Raw genomic sequence first — 22,931 nt, 5'->3', positions numbered from 1 at the left:
GTGTGTGTGTGTGTGTGTGTGTGTGTGTGTGTGTGTGTGTGTGTGTGTGTGTGTGTGTCTGGAATGTAAAGTGCCAGATGAAAGGTCTTCCCTGGGACCTGCTGCATATTAATCTGGGATGTGGTCTGTGAAGGGTGTGTGTGTGTGTGTGTGTGTTGAAAGGCATTTTAATCATACTGTTACGCGCCTACTTCACCATACAAGTTCAGTCACATTTCTATGTACATCTGCAATGAGCATGTTTACGTTGGGGCTTATTTCTCAAGAGCCGCTTCGAACCGGGTGGAGATCTTTAGTGATGAATCTTCCTCAGTTGATTTGTCAGTTCGTTTTCTTTGTACATCCAGCAAGATGCCATTTTGAATTCGCTGAGAAAAAGACATTTTAAAGAAGCTTTGTTAAGGTTCTCATTGACCAGTCATGAGGTTCTCTCCAAACATGTCATGATTGATCTAGGAAGCAAGTTGAGAGAGATTTGGAAAGTGAATAGGTCAAACTGTTACAGCCCAGTGAAATGGCAGTGTGGGCCATATTGCGCAAATACAGTGTGTCATAGGAACACAATCTCCAACTTGGCACAAATAATGCCGTGTTCATCTTGAGGCTCCCCAAATGTGTTGGCTTGTGATTCTGGCAGCCTTGTGCCAATGACGTTATACAAGTTATAAATACACCATATGTAGGCATCCGCAGTACATGCCAGAAAATCACTGGACGGGTCATATTCCCTTTGAGTTATTCTGAACTAGTGTTGGAGGTCTTTCCCGTGTCGCAAAGTTGTATTTAAATCTGAATGACAATTATGATTAAAACTAGTATTTGACTGGGACTCTGGTTAAAAAGATCAGCATTCTGCTGGGAAATATTAAGAATGTTGGTTCTTGCTGTTATTGTACCCTAAAGGACTAACGTATAGGCTACAAAAGCTGGAGATCCCTTGGATGTTGGTCCAAGTCTAAACTTGGAAGTTTTCAGCATAATGTTCTTAAAACAGCAGCTCCTTGGCACACAGTTTATTATTGGCCAGGCAGCCATGCAGGCACTGAAGGTATTTATGGCCTCACATCGATCCTTTTTCCTTCCTTTTTGCTTACAAGGCCAGAGCGGGCCTTTAAGAATCTCTGTCAGAAGTGACTGCTTGTCCAAAACACATATCTGCCCTCTTCCTGAAAGCGAGCAGTGTTTGTGTGAGTGTGTGTGTGTGTGTGTGTTTTCATGCTGTTGTTGGAGGAGAAAAGAAAACAACCCCAAGCAGCTGCCGAGTTTGAGACAGTTGGCGGTTCTGACTCAGGTCTGCCGGACCCGGTCCAGATCAGGGCCGGATCCGCGGCGGCTGTGTGGGAACGAAGGGGTGGTGTTTTTGTGGAGATGCCCGTGAGAGATAACATCCCAGCGAAATAGCAGAGGAAAAGCAGCAGCCGCGTCTGAAGATCTTCAGAGCCCCTTCATCCTGGTTCCCAGGGTCTGATGTGCTGCGACGCTGTCAGTCACAGCACAGACCTCAGACTGGGCAGCCATGGGGAAGGGCCTGCTGCAGATCTTCAGTAGGGGCGCACTAATGCGCCATCAGCAGTCCTACTCTAAAGACCGGGCACACTTATGTCTTATATATCCTGTATATTATTATTATTACATAATATTAAATTGTGACAATGTTGTATAATATTATCTCTTATATCTTGTCATATGTCAAATCCCCGAAAAATCCCCCACAAAACGACAATTGACTGCCTTATTAAACCAAACTTGCTATACTCGCACACAGCCGCATACGTATGTCAAACGGAGAGGTTGTTGAGTCTGCTATTGACACTGTGAGCTTCTAGAAGCATTCTAATCTCAGCCTGATGCTGGACTAAAAGAACCAATTTAGAATTTAGCTGATTGGGCTCACAGCTTTATGAGCTCTCTGACAATATGCCAAGCAATCTTGGTTGGTGTGTGTGTGTGTGTGTGTGTGTGTGTGTGTGTGTGTGTGTGTGTGTGTGTGTGTGTGTGTGTGTGTGTGTGTGTGTGTGTGTGTGTGTGTGTGTGTGTGTGTGTGTGTGTGTGTGTGTGTGTGTGTGTGTGTGTGTGCGCTTATGTGGTGTGTCACTGTGTGTTTGGTATTTGGTGTGTTTCACATTGTGTCAGAAAAAACAATACAAAGGGTCTGGACCAGAGGGGGGCGTGGGGAATGGGGGGGGGATCAAGGTCACCTCGACCTCTTATCCTCATACCACGGCCTCCTGACGCACTTTGCTTCAATTGTCAGCTCTGAGCTTTTCAAGAAGAAAGGAACAACAGCAAGAAAAAGAACCCTGTGTTCTGTACTCAATTTAGTGGCGGTATGTGAGGAGAGGTGTGTGTGTGATTGTGTGTGTGTGGGTGTGGGTGTGTATGTCATCAGTGTGGTCAGCTCTGGTGTGTAGGTGGTTCTGTGGATCACTATGTGTCACCAAAACCCCAAACACACACACTCACAAACACACACACACATGCACACAATGCTTCCCCAAGCTCTCCCTCTACAACCACTCCCCAATACTCTCCTTTAAACAAAGTGTGAGGCGGGTTTAGGATGAAAAAGAACCGGACAAGAAACAAAATAATTACAGGTCAGATTTGGTATCTGCGCCTACACCTCACCTGTTTGGTGATGAGTTTACATCATACTTTGTACCAGTTTATACCATACTTTGTACTAGTTTATATTATACTTTGTACTCTGTGCAACCGAAATCAGTACACCCCTGTTCAATGTCACTTTAATGACAAATTATTCAAAATTGTTCGGCCAAATATGCTGAACCCCTTCCGACCCAAACAAATGTATCTTGGTCCCATCTGACCAATGAATGTGCTGCTAGTCTTGTGCCAGAGAGCTGTTGGGCTCTGATGTGGTCCAGCGTGTTTGGCGTGAACCTGGCCAGGACTGCCACAGTGAATGGATAGGCCCGATAGTGAAGCCTGGAGGTGGGAGTGTGATGACATGGGGCTGCATGAGAGCAAAAGGTGTTGGTGAGATGACATTTAAAGATGTCACCATAAATGCCGGTGGATGTACCAAAATACTCGCAGACAAAATGACTCCCAGACTCCAGAAGCCTGGCAGAAGGGGAATATTCCAGCATGATAATGATCCAAAGCACACTGCCAAAAAAATGCAAGAGTTTCTAAAGAAGAAAAAAGTAAAAACTATGACCTGGCCAAATGTGCCTGATTTTTTACACCTTTGGGTATTTAAAAAAAAAAGAATGTTTCATTGTCAAAGGGGGTCCTGCCATGAAACATTTGGCCACTGCCTTAAAACAAGAGCATTTGGCAACCACTGCCTTAAAACAAGAGCATCGGAATACCACTGCCTTAAAACAAGAGCATCAGAATACCACTGCCTTAAAACAAGAGCATCAGAAAATCATTGTGAGCTTTGACGTTTTTCCTCTTGAAGATGAGTGGCATGTGGTCTGTGCTCACAGGAAGTTGCACTGTGGGTGTCGTATAGGCAAGCACTATTACAGCACCTGTCCACAGAGACCTCTCTCTGGGTATAGAGCATAGAAGTGTGAGTCTCACTGCAAGCCTCACGGTAGCAACACTACCATAGTGACACAATGAATCGTGTCACTTCCTGAGTACTGTGACTTCCTGTTGGGGCCAGATGTCTCTGTAGAGCGTCCAAGTGACCTCTGACCCTGTTTACCTCCTGGTCCTGCTGTGGAGAGAACACCTTAGAATGACTTACCATCGCCAACTGATCACACTGAAAGCTTTCTGAAATGGACTGCTCGAGATGATGTGACTTTTTAAGATTGATGATAAAGCATGGCTATGTGTTGTGTCTTTTTAACTCTGCTGTTCGAAGTATTTGGTAACATTTGGTTTAATTTCAGTTTTCTAGCAGCAGCAGCGTTAGTAGTAACAGTAGCAGCGTTAGCAGTAGCAGCAGCAGTGTTAGCAGTAGCAGCAGCGTTAACAGTACCAGCAGCAGCAGTGTTAGGAATAGCAGCAGCAGTGTTAACAGAAGCAGTAGAAGTAGCAGCAGCATTAACAGTAGCAGCAGCAGCAGTGTTAGCAGTAGCAGCAGCAGCAGCGTTAACAGTAGCAGTAGCAGCAGCGTTAACAGTAGCAGTAGCAGCAGCGTTAACAGAAGCAGCAACTGCAGTGTTAAGTATTTGCAGCAGCAGTAGTGTTAGCAGTAGGAGCAGCAGTGTTAGCAGTAGCAGCAGCAGTAGCAGCAGCGTTAACAGTACCAGCAGCAGCAGTGTTAGCAGTAGCAGCAGCAGTGTTAGCAGTAGCAGCAGCGTTAACAGTACCAGCAGCAGCAGTGTTAGCAATAGCAGCAGCAGTGGTAGCAGCAGCAGCAGTGTTAGCAGTAGCAGCAGCAGCAGTGTTAGCAGTAGCAGCAACAGTGTTAGCAGTAGCAGCAGCGTTAGCAGCAGCAGCGTTAACAGTAGCAGCAACAGCAGTGTTAGCAGTAGCAGCAGCGGTAGCGTTAGCAGCAGTGGTAGCGTAAGCAGTAGAGGCCAGAGAGCCTGTAGTCTGACTGAAGAGTGGTCTACCTGAGAACCTGTAATTATCAAAGCATCTCTACTCCGAGCGCCAAGGAGAAATATTTTTGGCCTCTGCCAGCCTCAGCCCACGTGACGGCTCCAGAAGACAGCGCTGGGAGACAACATGGAGGCCGTCCTCTGTCCTTTCCGTGTGCAGGAAATAAAAACCCAGAGAAGAACGCTCTTAAATGCCTTCATCATACCCCCTCCATCTGCTCAGGCTCTCCCTCCCCCTCTTCTGCTATAGGCCTACATAGACATTAGACATATAGACATTTAATCCTACTGTATCAAGCCATATCCAGTGGTGATCTTTGACAAATCCAAGGTTTCACTGTAACATATAAAATGGGCCACTTTGTTATGGATAGGCCCACTAAAAAGAATTTGGATATGCAGAATCGAGCAGAAATAGTTTTTAAGCTAAATCAGTGAATCAAGCCATGGTGTTCAGTACCGGATAGGACCACACCTTCTTGTGTATTATTACTGGATGAACAAAAATTGTAACAAAAAAAAAACGAAAGGAATTTCACTAAAATACCCAACAGCTGAATTCATGGAGTATTGAGTGATGCGATGTTGATTATGTGTGTTCCATTATGTGTCTATTGGGTAATGTGAGCTGTGTATACTGGGTTATAAATACCCCACTGTAACCCTGCTTCCACATATGTACTGTGGGCCCAGATGTAGTGGTTGCCTAAACCTTCCCCTGATTGATGGGGGGGGGGGGGGGGGAGGGGAGGGGAGGGGAGGGGAGGTTACCATCCCAGTCCCCTGTGGAGGTGGTGCCCTTTCTTTACCCAGGAGCCTAAACTGAATGGCACACAGTGGTATCCTCTCATTGTCCATTGTGTATTACGCAACTGAACAGACCCTTCTCCCGCCACCCCTAAACAGACCTCTTGCAGAAACAACAGGTTTCTGCTGGTTAAAATTGAGAATAAGCCTTTGTCGTAATATCCATGCCAGCAGCATGTGTCTCTCATAAAAGCTGGCAGAAATCATTGAACAGGTCATTATCCGATCAGATAAGGACATTTTGGTTGTGGGAGATATCAATGAGAAATAGTCGAGAATGAGAGGTTAAATTCAACACAACTTGTGTGAATGGGATTTTTCTGCAGGGACTATTCATGTTGTTTATACTCTCACACGCTGTTATATCATAGAGTTTCCCAGGCATCTAATTTACTTCAGGAATCCCACCCCAAACCAAACAACCACACTCAATTATCATCAAGAGCGCTCCTTTAGGGAACTAGGACCATGCCCGGCCAATGACCCCACCACCACGCCCGCCGGGCTAACTCGACAGCGCTGAACTATCTGACTCCTTCGTGTAATTGAATGGGTATTGATTGAGTATCCTTTAAGGGAGAGAAAAGCTGGTTAAGCCCTGGACTCTTTAAGCGTAATTAGTGTTGTGTTTGGTTTTCTTTTGTAGCTGTGATGAAGTGGCTTTGTGGTGAGTCTGACGCAACGCAGTGAGGTTACCTTTGACATCAGACCGATGCCTGCACTGCGGCATGCAGGGATTTGTTAAGTGTGGTGGAAGTTGGTCAAACCTGATCTAAACACATACAGTCTACTACACCGCAGGGGGAAGTTCCTACTGACAGTGAGATACAGAGAACTGAAACTCATTCCAGGGTTTTAATTTGTTTGTGTGTTGTCTCCCCCTCTGCAGTTTTGACGTCGAAAATGGCTTGTCGGTGGGCCGCAGTCCCCTGGACCCGCAGGCGAGCCCGAGCTCGGGCCTGGTTCTGCAGGCCAACTACCCCCACAGCCAGCGCAGGGAGTCTTTCCTGTACCGCTCCGACTCGGACTTCGACCTGTCACCTAAGGCGGTGTCCCGGAACTCATCCACCACCAGTGAGCTGTACGTCTAACTCCCAACCTCACATATCCCATGCATACACAGCTAATTAGTTCTTCATCAGTGTACGCATTTAATGCTGGTAATTCATTTTTTTAGCTTTTGCTTTTGCAATATATGTCTTGGTTCTGATTCTTAAGAAATAACTGCTGGCAGGAGTCATTCATACAGTCACACATTTTGCATCATCTTTGCAAGGAAGTTTTGAGGACGGTTCCAACATCTGATTAGCCCACTGCATTAGACATAAATTAGGATTATTCTTGAAATAAAGAGCTTTCTTCCAGATAATATGTTTTTTTTTCAGTCAGAAATTCATGTAAATTAAACTTTGTAAATTGTCTACTTGTCCTATGTGACCAGGAATACTTCATTTTCAAAGCAATATTAAAAAGTGTTAAAAATATAGGAATAAAAAACTGTGAAGCTGTGAACAGTAATAATAGTAATAACTAAGACACTCTTCGCTGCTCGACTCAAATTACAATCCACTATTCCACCGCTTCCTGCTCTTTGGGGAGCTGATGTACTTTATAGTCTAGTAGCCAACGAGGTGAACCCGGAAATGTTGAGTACACCAAAGTTTTTTTGCAGGAATGTGAAGTATGGGTCCCCAGTATACAGAAACTGCCGGATGCTAATTTGCATATGTTGAGCAATTTGCATAATTAGCATAATTAGCATTATTAGCTTAATCGTCCAATTTGACCACATATTTTGCCCTGTATGGCCAATTCCTACAATATTGGAGTCTTTTTAGAGGTTTTAGAGGATGCTGAATTCAATTCTGGCACTTTCATACTTTAAAATGGTAATTGAATAACATATTTGGATACATTTAGACACATTTGTTATTAATTTTGGACGAAATCTAAGGTTATTTTCATGGTAAACACAATAATCTTAGATTTCAGAATCATGAGTGCTCTTGTGAATGTTAAAGCATTTTTTTTCAGGGTGTAGTGAAGCTAAATCACCTCCTGATACTTGACTCCTGTTTGAAATTTGCATTTCTGGAGGAAAAAGCATTGCGATTGCAAATAAACTCCTTGGGGTTAAACACCCTGTTGCCTCATGTGAAGCTGAGAAGGCCAGTCTGCTTGTGAGGTGGCTAGGGTGAACAGATGTCACCAGAGTCACAATGTGAACACTTTGATGGTGATTGGGTATCACTTCTGGCACACCCACTAAACGCAGTTAAACTACCTCAAAAGCTGCTGGGCCACCGGTGTGCATCGTAACCACCAACCACATGACGAACCGGTATGTAACGTAACTCTGTTGAATGTCCCCCATGTGCGATCAAACGAACTATGTACAAATATACACTATATACTGTACATGCCATACAAGACAGGCCCCTTAAGTCGCTAGGGTCATGCCCGAAAGGCAGAAAGGCTGCCCAGGTTGGTCCACAAGTCGCAAGATCCAACGAGGACCCAGTTAAAACACCGCCAGACGCAAAAGTTAAAACTGAGTCTGGGCAACCCGGGTCAGCCCGCCAGACGCAAGACTAATCAAGAGGGCCTCACCTCTGCACCACAAAAAGTACAAACTGGCTACCACCTTCAGGCAAACGGCTATGCCTCACAATTAATCAACAAAAGGCAGCCTCCTCATCTTCACTATCCTCGTCTGTTCTGTCATCATCTTCTCCAGATCCTTCATCACTCTCTTTGTGTTCTTGATGTTGAGTGAGTATGTTGCAGCATATCCCATCATTGCCTTTGAAGGAACAATAACTGGTACAGGCCAGACCTGCAGCTGCACAGCTACACTTTGCTGATGTGCAAGGTTTCAACCCGGCTCTGCAACCACAGCTGACGACATCTAACAAAGCCGGAGGAACAACTGGACTTGAATCCTGGGTGGGCATAATCAGTTCCTCTCCTTCCTTTAGGCCCATCTTCTTGTCCCATCCAAACAAAGTGACATCCACAGCCGGTGGATCAGCCTGGTCTGCTGCTTTCCATAAGAGCACCTGTAGGTGGGCACGTCTTCCATGAAGGTACATATTACGCTCTGTAGGAGGTAGTGTTTTCAGTGCTGGGGGCCTTTTGCGCTTTCGGTAAATGTCATACCGAGCTGCATCCAAGGTCACAGAGTTCCTCTGATTGTACAGAGCCAGAAAGAAATTCCTTGTTGCTTTGGTGATCTGTAAATCTGTGGCTTCTGCCTCTCCAATACAGTGGAGAAGCTTGCCAGGTACAACTGTCATGGCCTCGAGTGCAGATACCTTCCCCTTCCCAACAGAATATGAGGTGGTATCACATCCTGAAAGACCATGCATGGCCAGAATAGAACAACAATGGTCACCCAGTTGCATTTATGCTGAGAACAGTGCCATTCCATTTTTCCATCTGTAGGTTAGTTGTGATCCCAGCCTTCCAACACCAATAAACCATAATCACAAAGACATCTGTGTCATCACTAAGAATGCGAACAGTTGAAGCCCCATGTCTGACAACATCTAACATGTAAGATATAACTGATATATCAGCCTCATCATGTGTCAATGCTGTCAGCTTTACTGACCATCACGATCTTACTTCCTACATTGAAAGTACACAGGAGTTTGCTCAGCCTTTGCTTGTTGTGCTCGACTAGGTAGAGGTGTAGTCAATGAGAGCTTGTACTCTGTGGAGCTCTCCCCTGCTCTTCTTTGTCTCTCATGGTCCTTGGCAGACACCTGCGAAATTTTTTGTCAAAGATGACAAATGTTTGGGTGTTGTAACAACTAAGCCGATGTCCCATGCTGGCTGCAAGATCTGCCACTGTCCCAGACGATGGCCAAACCACGTGATAAATGAGCTGAGATGCATCCACAATGACAACATCTGGTGGCTGGGGATTGCAAACTGGAATTCCAAGCTGCTGGACAAGCACTGACATATTGCCCTTTCGGAGGCATCCATTGTCATCAATGATTGACAAGGGCACTGGGCTAAGCTCATATTTGAAGAGAGAGGAGAGCTCCACTTTTCTCTGGCCTCCCACCACCAACAATCAAGCAAATAATGACTCAAGGTCACAAACAACCTTCCCACTGACCTTCATTCCCTTTTTCTGGAACTTCATAGTCACTACCTTGTGAGAGATGGGTGCATTAAATGCCTCCGTAAGTGATGAAGTAAACTTTTTACACATAGCCTGGACAATCTTCAGCGCATCCTGCACATTCACCTTTTCATCAGCCACCTGTCCATTTATGATGTGGTATAGCAAAGTGCTCTGTCATGAGTGAATTTGTGTTTTCTCACAGTATCCTCACAATTTTTGAGCGGTCCTCAGCATCCAACTCCTGTCGTGCTTCACCCTCCTCTTTGTGTCTGTTGGACAGAGTCTTCTCTGATGCTACTTTATCACTGTTCATGTCATCCAATGACTGAGAAAGATGTGAACATATGCAAATGATTGGATCCAAAACTGCAACCTGTTCAGGGTTGGTTGAAATACCTTCATGCCCCCTGCTCCCTTCCCTTGCCTGATGCATGTCTGCTCCCCAAACATATCTGCACTCATGCAAGTGCACCATCTGAAATGGCGGCACACGATGACTTCCGGAAAGAAGGTCATCTTTGCAAATGGAAGGAAGGTGCTTCATTTCACGTATATGCCAAGTTATCCATCTAGATTCTAGACTATGCTACCTTGCTTTAGCAACATGCTTATTACAACAGCTTATTTGCATAAAAACATGACCGTACCTCAAAAATGTAAACAATGTAGGTTATCAACATTCACATCAAAGAGTAGGAGCTCTTGTGATTCTAAATTGTGAGTTTATTGTGTTCACCACTGAAAATAAACCTTAAATTTCATTCCGAACTGAATCAAAAACCTGTCCTAAAATGTATCCAAAATTGTTATAGAATTAACGCATTTTGATGTCTGAAAGTGCCCATAATTGAAATTCAGCATCCTCTACAACCTCTAAAAAGACTCCAAATATTGTAGAAATTGGTACACACAGGGCAAAATATGTGGTCAAATTGGACCGATTAAGCTAATAATGCTAATTATGCAAATTATGCAAATTGCTCAACATATGCAAATTAGCATCCGGCAGTTTCTGTATACTGGGGACCCATACTTCACATTTCTGCAAAAAAACTTTGGTGTACTCAACATTTCCGGGTTCACAATGGGGCTCTATCAGCCTGACGATGTCATACTCATAATTCTAGTCAGAATATGAGTCTGATATCGCTCCATTGGGCTGTGATTATGGGGCGTGTTTCAACCGAACCAGGAGAAAAAATGCCTCTTCGCTCAATTGGTTACCTACAACCATCAGAAACAACGTTAGTATGTGACCAGGGGCAGCTGATACATTACACTTTTACCGGATCCCGTAGGAAGGAAGGCAAAAACATCTTTTCGATTGACAAATGCCTTAATCGCGTTTCTCTGTTCCTCTTTCAAAATGAATGCACTGTCAATGTCTAAATGGACTCGAATCTATACATTTCAGCTCTCCAGCGGCAGCCATGTTTGTTGAAAACGAATTCAACTCGTGTGTTGGTGACGTGGTTGGTTACGTTACTGTTGATCATCTGTCCATCATCGTATAAAGCCCGCCTTAACAATTTGATTGGTACGGCCGATATCGAGCCGCAGATAATTTCTCCTCAATGGAGTAATGCCAGACCGAACTTCCCAACCAAAAACATTGTGGGCGGGGCTAAGTTCGGTCTGGTATCCAGGCTAGGGCTCTATGGGCTGGCTACTAGACTATTATGTGGACTTGTGCTCACAAGGTGTTTATAAATCTGAGGTCTCATCAGAGTGTAGAGGGGTTCCTTAACCCGCTGCAGGTTCTGTAGGTTCTCCAGGTTCTCCAGGTCACGCTTTCCTGCTTGTTTTTAAGGGAGGAAGGCTTGAAACACTGGGAAGTCAGTTGGCTGCCTCGGTGAGAAATGTGTGAAGTCTTTTTCTTTCTTTTTTGTTGGTTTGCCTTCTCTCCTCTCACTTAGTGGCTGGTCCCCTCACACCCCAGATCAGATGTCCTAGTCGGCTCACAGATGCCCTCTAAAACGCTTGAATGCATTTAGGTCCGGTGCACTAGAAAGCCTTGTAAATACAGTTTGAGTCTTAATGCACTGTCACAAAACATGCATGACACGTGTGTGAAGTGTGCAAACACTCACAGATGGAAACACAAATTTGACTTGTTTGCTGAAAATGTTAGACAAACTCATAGACTACAGTCTAACAGGTCTGAAACTGAGCCAAGCATGTTGCTTCTGGTTGTTGGCGTCCTGAAATGTTAGCATGAATCTTGTGCTCGTGTGCGATGAAGGCCTCAGACATGCTCCTGCTGTTGGCACATACTGACAATACTCTGTTTTGTGTCTGCAGACATGGAGAAGACATGATCGTCACACCTTTTGCACAGGTAAACAGATTTGCCAGTTAGGTAGTTTAACAACGATGCAGCTCTGCCCGCAACTGATCATGCAAACTGATTCTTTCGTCTTTGTGATGTGTGATGTGTATGTCTGCAACTGCACAGCGTACCTGTGCCTGCACCCCTGAATATGAATATGAATCTGATGAAATGATTGGGTTCCCCTCAAGGTCCTGGCCAGTCTAAGAACCGTATGAATCTGATAAAATTATTGTGTTCCCCTCAAGGTCCTGGCCAGTCTAAGAACCGTATGAATCTGATTAAATGATTGTGTTCCCCTCCAGGTCCTGGCCAGTCTAAGAACCGTATGAATCTGATTAAATGATTGTGTTCCCCTCCAGGTCCTGGCCAGTCTAAGAACCGTTAGAAGCAACTTTGCCCTTCTGACTCACCTACAGGATCACAGCAGCAGGTATGCCGTCTACTTACACACTTTTTACAAGTATGCCGTTTACTTACACACTTTATACAAGTATGGCGTTTACTTACACACTTTATACAAGTATGCCGTTTACTTACACACTTTATACAAGTATGCCCTTTACTTACACACTTTATACAAGCATGGCGTTTACTTACACACTTTATACAAGTATGCCGTTTACTTACACACTTTATACAAGTATGCCGTTTACTTACACACTTTATACAAGTATGCCGTTTACTTACACACTTTATACAAGTATGGCGTTTACTTACACACTTTATACAAGTATGGCGTTTACTTACATACTTTATAAAAGTCTCTCTCCCCAAAACACATGAACATATGAATACAGTTCCTGGGTGAAAGAATGTTGTCCTCCACACTCACTCACTCACTGTTCCTGTTCAACAGGAGACAATCTGGAGGCAAGCCGCCATCTTCCAGTAAGGCAAGCATACCAGGTCAGTGGAGACGTGAGACGTCTGCTTTTCATCTAGACATTCTGTACGCCTCGCGCCCTTTGAAGCAGCCGAGAGGACACTGAATGCAGTCATTTTGGTAGACATCTGCCTGAAGGAAATAAAAAAAACCTGAAAATTTGCGTATAATGACTGTGTGACAGGACATGTCAAAATGTCAAAGGATTGAAATACAGACTGCCCTGCGTGTGTGTGACCTGTTTGATTTATGGACATTTGATGTGATCAGAAGTGTGGATGTAGTCTCTGATTATCTGGCAGGCCACAGATTGAAGTGCCCCTTCACTCTGAGTGCTAATTCATTAGCGGAGGAAAAAAGTGACGTTCCGCTGAAGAATGTCATAGTAGCTATCTGACAGCCTGTCTGCCTAACATAACGACACAGCGTTCTCCACAGGGATGACCTCACTTCCTCTCCAGATTCTGTCCTAAGCTCTCCACACATGCTTCAATTTAACAACTTGTAATGTTTTAATAGCGATCGCTCACCAGTGCCTCAGAGAGGACACAGCAACATCAAATACACACACATTTGTCATACTACTAAGTGCACTCATCATACTACTGTACTGTACTTCACAATACTAAATAATACTATTCTGTGCAGTGGTTTACCATATAGTACTGTACTTTATGCTACTGTGCTATATACTAAACTTTATTGCACTATACTGTACAGTCTGTATCCACACACCCCTTCATTGTGACACTCTCCAGCTCTACAGAATCATCTTAGGCCTTTCCCTGACACGCCTCCTAAGATGAGATGTCATCCAGCACTACACTGTACTGTGCAACCTGTATCCATATGCCTCTTCCTTTTGAGGTTTATAGATCAGTTTAGGCATCATAGACGTGCCCCTGAAGTATCGTAGACGAGCCTCTGTATCCATATGCCCGTTCCTTTTGAGGTTTATAGATCAGTTTAGGCATCGTAGACGTGTTTAGGCATCATAGACGTGCCCCTGAAGCATCGTAGATGAGCCTCTGTATCCATATGCCCCTTCCTTTTGAGGTTTAGGGAATCGGTTTAGGCATGGTAGACGTGTGTAGGCATGGTAGACGTGCCCCTGAAGTCTCTCCGTGCTCTTTAGATGAGACGTATCAGAAGCTGGCCATGGAGACGCTGGAGGAGCTGGACTGGTGCTTGGACCAGCTGGAGACGCTTCAGACCAGGGACTCAGTCAGTGAGATGGCCTCCAACAAGGTAACATCGAACGCACTGCACATAGAACAGCTGTTCTGCAATCTTCAGTTGTTTCCGTGGCAACACCCCTCTGCTGCACTTAACTTCAGTTGGGTCCGTGGCATTGATCATTATGTAGCACTTATTGTTTCAAAGTTTTTTATTCTCTCAGTTTAAAGTGTTCAAAGGATGGTTTACTTAGTGAATACAAGCATGATAACTTATGCATAACAACTCTACTTCTGTACACGTGCTTCATATACAACTTTACAGTATTATTATATTATCTGTATTATATTAAACCCCGTTCTAAACTATTCTGTCTAGAGTACGATCCATGCACCAGGTATTTAGTATGATATCGCATTTCAGAAATGTTACTGACTGTACAAAAAAAAGAAACTATGCCAAACCCACACACAGTACTCTAACCATAACCAAATGCCATAAGTGACTCAGATTGTAAAGCAGCTGCTGGCGCCATCTAGTGGACATATCCAGACTTGGCCTGGACCAGTTCCCTACACTAGTTATTTGCATTATTGCCCCATTGTTATCATGTTATTGAGAAAATGCAGTGTTAAGGTGCACTATTACATAAATAACAAATAATGCATTCCACATACTGAGATCGGAAACAAATTAAAATGTGTCTTTCACTTTTTAACTGATGCTTTTGCCTACCTATTGCTTAGGGATTATGTCCTGTCAGTTGTTGTAGTTGTAGCTGTAGCTGTTGTGCCAACACTGATCTTGACTGGTATTGATTGATTGACTGGCATTGGTATTGATTATGTTTTGCGTCTTCTTTATAGTTCAAAAGAATGCTAAACAGAGAGCTGACCCAGCTGTCCGAAACCAGCCGCTCAGGAAACCAGGTGTCAGAGTTCATCTCCAACACTTTCCTAGGTGGGTGAGTGATGCCTGCGTTGGCCTCTAGGGGCATAAGAGGTGGATGAGTTATGCCTGCGTTGGCCTCTAGGGGCATAAGTGTGCTAGGTGGGTGAGTGATGCCTGCGTTGGCCTCTAGGGGCATAAGAGGTGGGTGGGTGAGTGATGCCTGCGTTGGCCTCTAGGGGCATAAGAGGTGGGTGAGTTATGCCTGCGTTGGCCTCTAGGGGCATAAGAGGTGGGTGGGTGATGCCTGTGTTGGCCTCTAGGGGCATAAGAGGTGGGTGAGTTATGCCTGCGTTGGCCTCTAGGGGCATAAGTGTGCTAGGTGGGTGGGTGAGTGATGCCTGCGTTGGCCTCTAGGGGCATAAGAGGTGGGTGAGTTATGCCTGCGTTGGCCTCTAGGGGCATAAGTGTGCTAGGTGGGTGAGTGATGCCTGCGTTGGCCTCTAGGGGCATAAGAGGTGGGTGGGTGAGTGATGCCTGCGTTGGCCTCTAGGGGCATAAGAGGTGGGTGGGTGATGCCTGCGGTGGCCTCTAGGGGCATAAGAGGTGGGTGGGTGATGCCTGCGTTGGCCTCTAGGGGCATAAGAGGTGGGTGAGTGATGCCTGCGTTGGCCTCTAGGGGCATAAGAGGTGGGTGGGTGATGCCTGCGTTGGCCTTTGTGGGCATAAGTGTGCTATCTTTGTCTCACAGCAATCACATCTCCAACACTCTCTTAGCTGAGTGCGGGTGTCTGTTTTACATCTCCAGTGATAAGCGTGTGTAGTGTCTAGCAAAAATAGACTTTCTCAGATGGAGGTTAGACCAGGGCCAATCAGGTGCTGCCAGCTGTGTATCCCATACTCAGGCCTAAAACACACAGCAGACGCTCACTCCACAGTCCTGTGCTCAAAAGATTTACAAACACTTGAAATAACTGCTACAGTTTAAAGTTTGTGTATGGATCTCCACCCAATGTTTCGTCCATTTACTGAGAAGTGAGATAGAGAGAGTTCACCTGTCTGTCCTTGCTTGTTTCCCTGTAACGCCATTGCCATGGTAACACACATGTTGGACAGGCTCCATCACGACTAACATTATATGCATTCATGTTATTTCTCCATGTGTGTCCTGTGTGTTTTAGAGAAGCAGCAAGAAATGGAGGTCATGTCTCCCCTTCCCAAAGAGAAGGAGAAGACGAGGCTGCCCATGCCTCAGATCATCGGCGTGAAGAAGCTCACCCACAGCCCCAGCATCACGCCCGCCAGCATCCCCCGCTTTGGGGTCACCACCGACCACGAGGGACGCCTCGCCAAGGTCACACATCACCCCTCCCTACAGCTAGGCCCACATAGCCAGATGTACAGTATGTTAGCATAGCCAGATGTACAGTATGTTAGCATAGCTGCATTTATGTCTGTAATGAACTACTATACAGTAGTTTCTCAACAAATCCAAAATCCTCCTGAAGGCAGGTTTCTTGACACTGGCTAAAAAGGCAGGGGCATGAAGACGTTTAGAGGGGTTCTTAGAGGAAGAGCCTGTGATGTTAGCAAGGTTAGCTTTCATTTTTCAGTATGCCTGTTGCCCACAGGTAGTGTTAGCTTATATTTTTCAGTATGCCTGTTGCCCACAGGTAGTGTTAGCTTTCATTTTTCAGTATGCTTGTTGCCCAAAGGTAGTGTTAGCTTTCATTTTTCAGTATGCTATGCTAACCCAGGACAGACCTCAGTGTTCAGTCAGTATAAAAACTCAAACACACTGGACAGACCCTAGGTGTTCAGTCAGTCTCAAAATTCAAACATGCTGCACTGACCTTTCTGATGGTTTTATTTCTGATGTTGTAGGAATTGGAGGACATTAACAGATGGGGCCTAGATATTTTCAAGGTTGCAGAATATTCAGGGAATCGGCCTCTGACGGTGGTGATGTACTCCATATTCCAGGTATGCATGGCATAAGTACCATCTTGATTATAAAGCTGAGTTCATACTGAGAGCTTTAATAAGTTGTGAAGGATGCAAACTGCTGTGTAATTGGGTTTTTCATTAAAAGATTTTCAGTTTCCACCCATGCGGAAAGACACATTTTAAGCATCTTTGAGTATTTAGAAAAGCGCTATATAAAAATAAAGTATTATTATTATCCCTCAATGAGGATATGATAATCTGCAAAGCATTGTGCATCTCCTTGCCCAATCATTTACCGTTGTAAGGCCAGCGGCATCACAGCTAGAGGCAGGAAGGACAAGCTTTCATTTTCTTTCTCTTCATTCTTCATTCTTCTTGTGAATGCCACATTCATTCCACTGCACTGCACTCTACAGGAGCGGGACTTGCTGAAATCCTTCAAGATTCCCACGGAGACCTTCCTCACGTTCATGATGACCCTGGAGGACCACTACCACGCTGACGTAGCGTACCACAACGTCATCCATGCCGCCGACGTGGTGCAGTCCACACACGTGCTCCTCTCCAGACCTGCACTCGAGGTACGCAGTCTTTCCAGAGACACGGGGAACTGTGCACTGGCTGAGGGCACACTTAAACGTCAGTGTTAGTTCAGGACATAACATTAGCCACTCGTCCTCTGCTCTGTCAGCAGTATGTAATGTTTAAACGTATAAGGGGTGAATATTTGTAAACCAAGCTGTGTAAATATTGATGTCTTTTCCAGGCGGTCTTTACTGACCTCGAGATCATGGCGGCTCTGTTTGCCAGTGCCATACATGACGTGGACCACCCAGGGGTCTCCAACCAGTTCCTCATCAACACAAGTAAGTCACATGACCAGTGCCACATCACATGACCAGTCCTGCTCGCCTCTGTGGCTGTCCTCTTTGGGAGTGCCCCAATGATTGTACTTAACTTGCACTTACAGCAGTTACATTACTGCACTTTTTTTCTATTTCTTTTGTAAAATAGTATTTATTGTTACACTAGGTCTCTCTATTGCTCGTAGCTTGACTGTTCTCTCCCTTGTACGTCACTTTGGACAAAAGCGTCTGCTAAATGACTAAATGTAAATGTAAATGTAAATGTAAATGTAAATGTAAATTATTGTAGCATGTAGTCATCAACACCATGGATACATGGATGTCACTAAGAATGTTTTTTCCTCTTTCCTTTTGTAAAACTCCCAGATTATTAAACATCCAGTCCTCGGTTTAAAATTTGGCTTAGTGTGGTTACATTGTAAAAATAAAATAGTAAGGGTGTATTTGTTGTAGTAAAATAGAAGTTTGTTCTAGTAAAAAAAAAATAGTAAAAAACTAGCAAAGAATTCTAGTGTGTCTGTTCTACTAAAAAAATCTGAAGACAAAGACTGATTCAGACTGAATATTCACTGAGTGCCCGTGTACCTATTTGACCCAGATTCTGAGCTGGCTCTGATGTACAACGATGCCTCGGTGCTGGAGAACCACCACCTGGCCGTGGGCTTCAAGCTTCTGCAGGAGGAGAACTGCGACATCTTCCAGAACCTGAGCAGGAAGCAGAGGCAATCACTGCGCAAGATGGTCATTGACATGGTAGGAGATCAGTGGGTTATGAATGTTAGCTTCATCAGGAAAGATTAGTTTAATCTGATTTACTGTCACTGGATACGGAAATGTGATTGAGGAAAGAAAATGTAGATTGTGACATTAGGGAACATTAACAAGTTAGGGAGTTTAACAAATCCTTTCTAGAGTCTAACAAATCCATTCTAGAGTCTAACAAATCCATTCTAGAGTCAAACAAATCCATTCTAGGGTCTAACAAATCCATTGTATAATCTGTTGATATCTGGGGCAGATGGACATGACAAGACATTTACTTTTTGCTATTTTCATTTGTCATGCAAAACAGCACCAGTATTTTTACACACGCCGTGTCACATGATGAGATGTATGAGGTGGACACGCTTGTCTCTCCAGGTTTTAGCCACTGATACAGTATGTCTAAACACATGAACTCTGCAGGTTTAAGCCACTGATATGTCTAAACACATGAACTCTGCAGGTTTAAGCCACTGATATGTCTAAACACATGAACCCTGCAGGTTTAAGCCACTGATATGTCTAAACACATGAACCCTGCAGGTTTAAGCCACTGATATGTCTTAACACATGAACTCTGCAGGTTTAAGCCACTGATATGTCTAAACACATGAACTCTGCAGGTTTAAGCCACTGATATGTCTTAACACATGAACTCTGCAGGTTTAAGCCACTGATATGTCTAAACACATGAACTCTGCAGGTTTTAGCCACTGATATGTCTAAACACATGAACTCTGCAGGTTTTAGCCACTGATATGTCTTAACACATGAACTCTGCAGGTTTTAGCCACTGATATGTCTAAACACATGAACTTCCTGGCTGACCTGAAGACCATGGTAGAGACCAAGAAGGTGACCAGCCTGGGTGTGTTGCTGCTGGACAACTACTCTGATCGCATACAGGTCAGAGAAACTCCCTTCATGATCGGGACCTCAGGACTTTGTAGCATTTAATCTAGTGATTAATCAAGAAACTTGTTTTACCTCATCTGGCAGACACTTTCTTTTGAGCTGCAAGAGTGTAGAGGTTTCATCATCCATTGTTTTAGTGCTGCGTAGACAAAAAGAGCGTGTCCATTTCCTTTCCACAGGTTCTGCAGAACATGGTCCACTGTGCCGACCTGAGCAACCCCACCAAGCCCCTGGAGATCTACCGGCAGTGGACGGACCGCATCATGGTGGAGTTCATCACCCAGGGCGACCGGGAGCGGGAGAAAGGCATGGAGATCAGCCCCATGTGTGACAAGCACAACGCCTCAATAGAGAAGTCTCAGGTGGGGGACGCACGCCGCTCGTCTGGCAGTAGCAGCCCAGTAGGAGAGAGCCACAAGTGCTCACATGATAAATAAACCAACCAGACAATGAAAGAATACCTAAACACATGAACCCAGTTTTAAGAGGTCATCCTAAATAATCAACAAGCAATCGACACCCAGTTTTTTTGGGTCATCATAAATAATCAACAAGCAATCGACACCTGTTGACACCCTGTTGAGGTACAAACAGGAAGTGATTTGGGTTTAGGGTCAGGGCCAGGGTCTGGTTGATATTTGATTGATGTTGTGAGGGGGCAGTTAAAATGTACATTTGTTGAATATATACTGATACTTTGCTGACCTTAAGTGTCACTGACACATGTTACCATAAATAACAAATAAATAGCCGTCTTAGTTAGACCCCTTGTCCATAACTTTTTTTAAATTCCAGGTGGGCTTCATAGACTACATTGTCCACCCGCTGTGGGAGACTTGGGCCGACCTGGTCCACCCAGATGCTCAGGACATTTTGGACACACTGGAGGACAACAGGGAATGGTACCAGAGTATGATCCCCCGCAGCCCCTCGCCCACGCCGGAGGAGAGGGAGGAGAGGGACAGGCGCGACGGGAGGCCGGGGGCCCAGGGGGGGCGCTCCAGCCTCAGCTCCTCGGGTGTTGACAAGTTCCAGTTTGAGCTCACGCTGGAGGAGGAGGGGGAGTCTGACTCCGAGGCTGCCCAGGAGGAGGTGCCTCAGGCAGCGGGGGGAGAGCTCACGCCATCCTCCCCCTCCTCCAGCACTCCAGGCCCGGCTCAGGGGCTGTTGGACATGTCTGTACCCTGCAGCCCGGGCCAGCCGAGGAGGACGTTCCTGCCCGCTGAGTCCGCCGCGGGGCTCCGGGCCAGAGATGCCGGCGAGAGCGACCTCCTGCAGGACGCTAACGGCCTGTCGTGCCTGCGGCTCGGGACATAGCACCGTTGAGGAGCCGACCTCAGGGCGAGAGACGGTTTCCTGATGTGGTGTATAAGGGTGCTGTCACACAAGGGGCCCTCATGTCATTGACGGGCAACAAGCAAAGCAACGAGCACAGTCTGTCACGCATGAACTTAAGCTATCATGTGGCGTGCGGGAGCATTGTGCTCATGGTATTCAATTAGCAAAATGATTTTGCAGAGTTATTAAATTAGCTTTAGTTCATCCGCGGCAGACTTTGCTCATAGCCAATTGCCCATCAATGAAATTAGTGCCTAAGAGTCTTCGGTGCGGACTGGGGTCCGCTTAAGCTGTTAGTTTGGTCCAATCCGCTCGCTGATGTGAAAGCTGTTTTCCGAACCTGGGTGCATACCGAGGGACCGTAACTAGTCCTCCAGAAAGCGGGGGTCTGGGAATGGTTCACCTGGACTCCAGTGCGTATTTGTTGTGAAAACTATCCAATCTAAAACCACAAAGTAAACACTATTTATGATTGCGGATAGATCCAAATTCAAAAGTAAATCACCATTATATGTGAAATTATTTATTGACATGCAGTTTTCTAAAACAATGCATGCTTAACGGGATGCATGTATGGTCTGCAAGCAAAGCTGCAGATTCATCTTGCATTGCCACCTGCCTTCTCTAAAATCTCCTTATCCAAGCAGCGAAAAAGACCAAATTAACAAAAAGATGAAGAAAAAAACAAATTGAATGCGGGCGGCTTTCCATTCTTCCTCCCTTACTTTGTGTTGTTGCGTAGCGACATTGGTAAATAATGTGGGGGGGCAATGGGTAATTGCACCCGAGTTCGGACCAGCAAAGTGGACGAAGAGTGACAACAATCAAAGCCTCTCCTGGTTGGCCCTGATGGTGTGTGCTTCGGGAGAGGATTGACTGAGAGGCCAGCGGAGACGCAGCTGTCCTTGGAGTGACCAGTCAACACTGAAGATGACTCTGTTCAGTCAAACAAGAAAAACCTCACTTCCCCAATTCAGATCTTGTTGAACAAGAATGTATTTTCTAATCTGAAAGACAGCTCTGTTTTGTCTCACGGTTTTATTTGAATGGGTATGTTGACATAGACTGCTGTACGTGACGATTTGCACAGGGACTGGACAGAGAAGTTGCAAGTAAACGATACCCACTTGAGGTCTACTGTGAAAGCAAGGGAACTGCCTTCTTTTGAGGGACGAAAAGTTTGTTGTTCATCCTTTTCTTTCTGTTTGTAAACGGTGGGACATTAGAAGTCACAGTGAAATAACAGGGTCTTGGAGTTAAGCTCTCGCTGGGGAAGACCACCCTTCTGACTTTTCCCAAATCAAGCAGCGATTGCTGTTTCAGCTGTATAGCCACAAATTACAAGTGACGAGTAGTAAGTGGCAATTTTACCAAATATTTTGACGAATCCTCAGACAATTGTGACGCCAACCTCAGGGTATGAAAAAAAATCATTGTTTTAATGTAGCAAGAACTTTATTCTGGGTTATCTTTTACCCCAAACAGAGTTAGATTGATGTTTAGATTTTTGTATGGTTTAGACATATTTAGATACGTGTAAATATCCGTTATTTTAGAAACCATAGTAAGTTCTGGTTAAGTCAGGTTTATTTATTTAGCACTGATTTGTGTAATGAATAACCACAGACAATTGTAAACATAAGCAATCACTAAGTGGTATGGGAAAGATTACCCATAAATATTATGATATTCATAATATGGCCTCAGTCTGTTAGTTTAGTCCACTTTAGTTCACGAATATCGAATATACGACATGTTTTTAAAATCTAAAACCGCTTACACTCATACTTGTAGAGGTGTTTTGTTCCAGTTTGACCATGTTTAATGCAGTCGTTTTCTTGTTTGAGCATTTTATAGTGTATTAAATGTGAGGAGAATAGAGGGAGTGTGTGTCCACAGGCCGGCATTGCTACCAGGCTGGCTCCACTTAAGCACTTTACAACTTAAAGGAGAGTAAAACAACCATTTCAAAGGGCTTGAACACACCACAACCAAGAACTGGTGCACCCACAACCAAGAACTGGTGCACCCATGTCCATATCCATGTGTCCATGTGTCCATGTGTCCATGTGTCCATATCCATGTGTCCATATGTCCATGTGTCCATATGTCCATATCCATGTGTCCATATGTCCATGTGTCCATGTGTCCATATGTCCATATCCATGTGTCCATATGTCCATGTGTCCATGTGTCCATATCCATATGTCCATGTGTCCATGTGTCCATATCCATGTGTCCATGTGTCCATGTGTCCATATCCATATGTCCATGTGTCCATATGTCCATATCCAGCTCAGGCTGTTCTCACCTGTTCTGTTTGCATATCAGCATTAGAAAGATTGATTCA

At 44.9% G+C, this 22,931-nt stretch overlaps 1 protein-coding gene across 6 annotated transcripts in view; it reads left to right on the top strand.

Moving 5' to 3' along the window:
* The window catches only part of pde4cb (phosphodiesterase 4C, cAMP-specific b), a 78,491-nt gene extending 55,807 nt beyond the window's left edge, over positions 1-22,684 (top strand). For 4 of the 6 annotated variants that reach the window (XM_031574334.2, XM_042708906.1, XM_012828271.3 and 1 more), the window contains 15 exons: positions 6,226-6,417; positions 11,285-11,326; positions 11,776-11,812; positions 12,166-12,236; positions 12,663-12,712; positions 13,825-13,937; positions 14,732-14,825; positions 15,935-16,107; positions 16,638-16,736; positions 17,117-17,281; positions 17,467-17,566; positions 18,165-18,319; positions 19,112-19,234; positions 19,423-19,605; positions 20,039-22,684. In XM_031574334.2, the coding sequence (XP_031430194.1) occupies positions 6,226-6,417; positions 11,285-11,326; positions 11,776-11,812; positions 12,166-12,236; positions 12,663-12,712; positions 13,825-13,937; positions 14,732-14,825; positions 15,935-16,107; positions 16,638-16,736; positions 17,117-17,281; positions 17,467-17,566; positions 18,165-18,319; positions 19,112-19,234; positions 19,423-19,605; positions 20,039-20,560 (2,119 nt within the window). In that variant the 3' untranslated portion in view covers positions 20,561-22,684. The remainder of the gene's footprint in view (positions 1-6,225; positions 6,418-11,284; positions 11,327-11,775; positions 11,813-12,165; positions 12,237-12,662; positions 12,713-13,824; positions 13,938-14,731; positions 14,826-15,934; positions 16,108-16,637; positions 16,737-17,116; positions 17,282-17,466; positions 17,567-18,164; positions 18,320-19,111; positions 19,235-19,422; positions 19,606-20,038) is intronic. The other 2 variants (XM_031574336.2, XM_031574337.2) reach the window with 1 other exon arrangement.
* Positions 22,685-22,931: the final 247 nt, after the last annotated feature.

The sequence above is a fragment of the Clupea harengus genome, chromosome 10 (genome assembly GCF_900700415.2).
Source record: "Clupea harengus chromosome 10, Ch_v2.0.2, whole genome shotgun sequence".
In the NCBI taxonomy this organism is placed as follows: Eukaryota; Metazoa; Chordata; class Actinopteri; order Clupeiformes; family Clupeidae; genus Clupea; species Clupea harengus.
Note: the sequence above shows the minus strand (reverse complement) of the source record. Positions and strands in the feature narration are given on the sequence as shown.